Genomic DNA, 6,802 nt, shown 5'->3' with positions numbered 1-6,802 from the left:
ATCAGTCTATGGTTCGTCGTCAATCTACTTAAATTTGATATACACGAGAATGCCGTACATTTGTAGTAGTTTTTTGATTTGGAATAATGGCAATATTATAAAAAAAAAATTTAAGGCGTATTTACGGAATGCTTAAAATAAAACGTGTTTTTAATTTATATTATTCTAAATATTTTTTTTACAAATACATTGCGAAAAGTAAAATTTTTGATTTTATCTTTTTGTTCATAAAACAATTATAAACTGTAATCAAATTAATAAGTTGCATAAAAAAATATCTAAAATTTTATAATATTCTTTGCTTTCACGTTTTGCTTTAAGGGTCTAAAAAACTCTTCAGTAACACGATTGTTCGGAGAGTAGTAGATGGCGGGAGTGATCTCCGTGTGATATAACTGTGTTAGATTAGTTTTTAAATTTTTAGTGTATATTATAGAATAGTTATAAAAATGACTAGGTAAATGTGCTATCAAAGTGTGAAGATGCTTACTCCATCATATATCTTTGTCACCCTATAGATGAGTGATTTTGGTTTGGAATAGGTATGTCTGACTTCTATCCCTCATATTTGCTATAAAAGATTACCTTTGCCTTTTCAGAGCTAAAATAGAACTAGGCGATGTGACGCCTCACAATATAAAACAACTAAAAAAGCTAAACACAGTTGTATTCCCCGTGTCATACAACGATAAGTTCTATAAGGATGTATTGGAGGCAGGTGAATTGGCCAAGCTAGTTTACTACAATGATATTGTGGTGGGCGCAGTTTGCTGTAGGATAGACACATCGGAGAACTCCCGGAGATTGTACATAATGACGCTAGGGTGCCTGTACCCATACAGAAGATTGGGCATTGGGACTCTCATGGTGGAACATGTGCTCAAATATGTTGAACAAGAGGGCAATTTTGACAGCATTTTCTTGTAAGTACACTAAATTCAAGCTATTAACATTTAAAAACAATAAGTAGTAAACCTATTCATATTGGTGTGGAAGGAAGCATACTATGCTGTGTCTGAAGCTACTGAGAATGTCTTATAGCATAATTGAAGGTTATGTTTGTATGTATTATAGAGAATAGTGCTACACCTACATAACCTTAACTAACATATACATATTGATCCATTTTATTTATAGTGAAAAATCAATAATATTGTAATGCTATCTTTCATTTAGTTGGTTGGTTATTTCTGTCCCCTGTAAAATTTAGCTGTCAGGCTTCAAAGGTTCAGAATAAAAATAAACTTCAACATTATTACCATATGACATGTTACGAGATTAATGAGAATAAATAATAAACCTGAATCTTAGGCTTTATTACGCTAAAACAAAACGATAGAAAATTATTCAATGACAACTTCAAATTCATGACATTCTTCCCTCCTTAGTCCTGAACGTAGTCCGACAGATGAGAAGGGGGTCGTCGAGCGCGAGCTGAACGACGTGGCTCATTCGGAATAAAAGGGCTAGGAGTTGGCTCTGTGGACACGCCCTTAGAGTGTAATAATAATACAAGGCGATTCTTGGTGCGGGAATGATTTTGTGTATTTATAACTTTGTTTATGGTATAAATTACCAAACTATGAATTAATAAAAATAGGTAGTCACCTCCAAATATGTTTAGAAATGTTAAAATAGTATCGGTTTTTACAGTTTTTACCTATTCTTTGGCTACTGTAAAACATTCCGTGCACCAAAAACCACGATGTATAATTATTACTCCAGTGAAATCACAGAATCTTCTAACCTATATATTAAGCTTAGCTTGAACTTTGTTCATAATTTCCTGACTAAGCATTTACATCTTAGAAAACTAAAAAACTTACTTACTTTTTCAGACATGTCCAAGTAAACAATGAGGGCGCAATAGATTTCTATAAGAAGTTTGGCTTTGAAATTGTTGAGACGAAAGAGCACTACTACAAGAGGATAGAGCCGGCAGACGCACATGTGTTACAGAAGACCATTAGACAACCTCAGAGCGCTCCCCTGTCCAATGGCACTGTGCCACACGCCAAGACAAACGGGCATGACTGAGCTAGAATGTGAAATTCGGTATGTACAAAAAGCTCTGAAATTTCCATTGTATGATGAAAATAGTGCTATGACAGGCTTCTTACAGTTGAATTATTACTAAATGTTGCATATGGGTTTCTTTATGGTTTAGTGGCAGTTGAAAACCACAACTGTACTTTTCAGTACTGAGGGCCATGGTAATTTCTATACATAGATATGATACCAATTATCCATGTGAAGCTAGCAGTGTTTACTGTACTTGTTTGGGTATAATAGCAGTTGTGCCACAACATCTTTTCATAACTTATTTAAAAAAACATATTATTGAGTTAGCATTATATTACCAAAAGCACATAATATCAATTAGTATTGTAATCTGCTTGTATACTGCTTGGTAATTTGAAGGTTATATAATAACATCTAATAATAATTTAACTGTTAGAAGTATTTGCGACTTGATACAGAGCAAGAAATCATCATAGAAAGGATAACTGGTCATAATTGTGAAGCCAAGTGATACATTTGTATAAAACATAAGTCACTCACTAAGTATACATACATACAGTCATAAATTAATGTTAAGCCAAAGGCCTACAAATGTAACTTTGCCTGTGTGTGGAACCATTAAGACAGGTGTAAATCATAAAATTTAAACTAGCCTTTACAAAAAAATTGCCAGTCGCAAAGCGTCAACTTTTGAACCGCTGCTTCTTTTGAACTTAACAGACTTCCGCTCCGTCAAACAGAAAAATAGTATACAAACCTCGGCCAGTGAACAGGAAAGCTTCAGATCACATGTAATTGCTGGCTGAGGCAAATCCAATGAGGACATCTCTTAGTTTACTGCCTATAGGTATGTAATATACTATATTTAGGCTATGTATAGGTACAATAATGTACATAGGTAGCACTTAAATGTATGTGGCTTATCCCAAGAAGGTCTTGTACCCAATATTTTTCACTAGTTCAATAACATTTTTGTTAGACATCTTTCTTTTTCAAACTTTTTTCTCTGTGTGTAGTTTATTTCTTGTGTATTTGTGTAAATGTACAAAAAACCAACATAATTTATTCAATATATTACCTAAAGTACTTATAAGGAAATACATACATTTTGATAAATAAATAATCTTTTAATATTGTAAACATAAAAAAGGCTAGTTCAATTTTACTGATTATAGGACTTAAGTTTTAGCATAATATGAAATTTCTTACTGGCAATATGTAAAAAAAAATGCTAACTACGTCAGTTTGATAAAACTTGTTTTAGCATTGTGTACAATTTAATAATGGTATTAACTTATTACTCAATTAGGGTGTTTTTTGACCCCTACAGGAACTTTAAATTCCAGGTATTTTTATGTAAAAAACTAAGTAGAATGTCTCAGGTTGTCTGTCAAAGGTTGCTAATGCCTTTTCTGGCCTCTTTTGGATTGAGCTAACTTCATGACTTCATATAATATTTGAATATTTAATATTTATTGGCATCCACAAGAAAATAAGTTAACAATTTCATGGCAAAGTTACGCTGTGGGTTGCAATATATGTAATAGATGGACTTAAGCATGTGGTTGTGGAATTTGAGGCCATAAAACAATAGATATGACTGAATACTTCTTTAATATCGATGTCATATATTGTACAGAACACATTATTGATAAGTTCAAGCATGTTGTTCATCTAATGTTTGCAATTTAGAGTTAATAGTGACTGTGAAGGTGGAATGTTTGATATAACTTTATTTTTCATAAATTTTACATTGCTTAATGTTTGATATTATATCACATAATTGCAAAGTGCTGACATAACAACTGGATGCTGATACGCAATAATGTGTCAACCCACATTCATTTTGCAATTAAATGTCAACTTTAAGCGTCAGTTTTTTGAGTTGACATCTTATTGCAAATTGAATGTGGGTTGACACATTTTTGCTAAACACCATCCAACTAGGGGATGTAAAATTGTAAACCGGTTTTTAATTGTATGGAAAAACCGGTTTCTGTTCCTTAATAACAACTTATGATACAAATAAAAAATACTGTTGCTCAAAAAACTCATTAAGTACCTATATCAAACATAAAATTTGTACAAAATGTTACATTATGTCAATATTAAGTTATATCAAACTTTGGCACCCTATTAAAACCATTGCAGTTGTAATTAAGTTTTCATAATTCGAATGTGTAAAATATAGGTTATTCTTGGCTCTAGGCATTCTGTTAACTAAACTGATGGCATACAAGTGTACATTTCGAAATACTTAAAATTTAAGTAAGTTTATGGTATAGGGGGAAGCGGGGTAGATAGGCACAAGGGGCAGTTTTGAACACCCACACTAATTCCTTAACTAAAAACTTATGTTCACCTTCTGCAACATTAAAACGTGGCTTTGTATGTGTGAGTGAGGTACGTGCTTCGACACATCTCTCCTGACAGCCGTTGCCGCTTGGTGCGTGAAAACGTGTTTCCGCGGTCGCATAGTAAATAAATTATGATTTTTTTATCGAGTTGTGGTGCGAAATTTTCGACTGTACCGGATGAACATCATAATGAGCGCTTAGTACGTTTATTCAGTAGTAGGGTTAGCTTATTATTTTAAAGTAATACTTACTAGTATATTTTAAATAAATTATTTTTAATTTATTTGACCATTAGGGTACTTTGGTACAATAAAGATTGGGGCAGTTTTGAACATGTCAAAGTGCCCCTCTAGTGTATCTAAGTGCCCCTGCCAGTTTTTTTGTTGTGAATTCTTTTTTTTATTTCTTTTTTACTGTATAGTGCGAACGTACAAAGAGAAAGAAAATTAACAAAGAAAAGTTAAAACAACCAAAGTAGCTTTTTGTCAGAAACTGACAATGATTTCATTAAAAGTTGTTTTTCGTAGTATTAGTGCACCTGCTGCTTAATAACTGTAGTATGCTCTAATAGCACCGCACTTAATAGACGTTTTATAATGTTTAAAAAGTTTACTACTGTTCAGCTAACTGAGTTGATCTGTAAAGTGTGCTCTGGGGGGCAGTTTGAAACACTTACCGGGCACTTTGATTCACGTGCCAAAGTACCCCAAAATGATGTATCAAAGTGTCCCATGTAATGTATCAAAGTGCCCTGCAGGTGGGGCACAATTGAACAAATCCCATTTTTTGGTAAAATCCATATATCTCTTTTACTGGCCATAAATTTAACAAAAAATGATACACTTTGTATACCTTGGTAAATTTATCATCTACTAAGTACAAAAAAAATGTATTTTGAGTTCATTTTGGGGCCTACAATCGATTTCAAAAAAAGGTGTACCAAGCTGCCCCGCTTCCCCCTAAGGAGTTTCCATTTTGGTACCCAATAGTGTCCCTTATATCAAGTATCAGGATTTACCTCGCAATATTGTTTTATCTTAATGCATTTGTACCGGGAACATACCTTGATATTATGTAAGTAACAAAACACGATCTTATTTAAAAAAAATATTTTTTAGTTTTTACTTGCACAGCATACGAATGATGTTCATTAATTTTAATTCCTTGTTGATTTGTTTTGAAATTTTTGCTCTGTTAAACATTACTGATTTTAAACGTGATGAAATTTTAGATTGTCTGTAAATTATTTTATACTGGTTAGACATGTTTACCAAAAAGTCAATTTACCTATCTGAATAATGGATGTCTGTTCTGTAACCTATTTGTTGAATATCATGTTCACTACTACCTTAGGATTAGTGTAATAAACCTGATTAACATATCTTTGGGCTTTTATTTATTGCAATAAATACAAGTTGTTCCTAAAGGTGAGGTACATGTCTTCAGATGACAACCAAAACTCACTATAAGCATACAGTGAAATCTCGATAATCTGGCACTTCGATGGTCCGTTATACCTGTAATCCGGCACTAAAATTGGGGTAAAAACGATCATTGTATGTCCTAATTTATTATGGGGGCTTTACTGCGCGCCTTTGGTGTGAGTCGCAAGGGCCGAAGCTGGTATCCAGGTGCTCTTACCCAAAGGTGACAACAGTAACTACTCCATATCGCCAGGTGACAACCAAAACTCGCTAATTACTAAAAAATAAACAAAAATCAACCTTAGTATTACTAATAATATGGTTCACTATGGCTATGAACTCCTGGTGGTAATTAGTGAATTTTAGTTGTCACCTGACGATATGTGGTCTAATTTGCGATGTACTTAGGGTAAATATACGGATGGGGAACATAATGAAACAAATATAATTAGCGTTAATTTATATTCGAAATACTTTTGAGTTTATTGTTGTTAGCATAAGACATCGTATGATATCAGTGACTAGTTTTCTACTTTGGACTTAACAGCTTTGGTCATAAACTATTTCAATTATTTTACAATAATTAATTATTTCAATCATTTCCTTGTTAAGGCCGGTGTTTGTTTAAAATTTTAAATATTGGGTTCATTTCGATACAATGAATTTCTGTAGTCAACAATATCGCTTAGTCATTTTATTCTACAAAAATATCGTTAAATAGTTTTTACAATCTCATACATAAACAAATATAATACAGTTATTGTGTATTCTTATTATATTCGTGCATAGAATACTGACAATAATGCTTTCAAAGCAGCTATTCACTATCACAGATATTGTTAAATATTGCATTGACATTTCAATAATTTCCACGGAACAGGGGGTGTATTCGAGAACGGACATTTGACGTATCAGGGGGATATCCAGTTGATGCGGATAAATCATGACTTGTGGAATCGCGTACAATCACCACCTGTCAGTGAACTCTATCCACACTAG

General features: G+C 33.0%; 2 protein-coding genes across 3 annotated transcripts in view; one reads left to right on the top strand and one right to left on the bottom strand.

The window, feature by feature from the left end:
- LOC134671423 (small ribosomal subunit protein eS19A) overlaps positions 1 to 6,802 on the bottom strand; it is a 55,488-nt gene that overhangs the window by 31,216 nt on the left and 17,470 nt on the right. The gene's annotated exons all lie outside the window — the stretch shown is intronic.
- LOC134671392 (probable N-acetyltransferase san) lies at positions 329 to 5,761 on the top strand. Of its 2 annotated transcripts, XR_010099216.1 has the most exons (4): positions 329 to 457; positions 600 to 923; positions 1,839 to 4,761; positions 4,835 to 5,761. XR_010099216.1 is itself a non-coding variant. In XM_063529233.1 (3 exons), the coding sequence occupies exons 1-3, from the start codon at positions 450 to 452 to the stop codon at positions 2,035 to 2,037; spliced, it is 531 nt and encodes a 176-aa protein (XP_063385303.1). In that variant the 5' UTR covers positions 329 to 449; the 3' UTR covers positions 2,038 to 5,761. The 2 variants fall into 2 exon arrangements, 1 of the variants encoding a protein (XP_063385303.1); XM_063529233.1 differs by having other exon boundaries at positions 1,839 to 5,761.

This window comes from Cydia fagiglandana, chromosome 15 (genome assembly GCF_963556715.1).
Source record: "Cydia fagiglandana chromosome 15, ilCydFagi1.1, whole genome shotgun sequence".
Taxonomy (NCBI): domain Eukaryota; kingdom Metazoa; phylum Arthropoda; class Insecta; order Lepidoptera; family Tortricidae; genus Cydia; species Cydia fagiglandana.
Note: the sequence above shows the minus strand (reverse complement) of the source record. Positions and strands in the feature narration are given on the sequence as shown.

What these genes read in the sequence shown, in the direction of transcription:
- LOC134671392 (XM_063529233.1), top strand. An exon ending in AATTTTGACAGCATTTTCTT is followed by an intron (nt 924 to 1,838) that starts GTAAGTACACTA and finishes TTACTTTTTCAG; the next exon opens with ACATGTCCAAGTAAACAATG.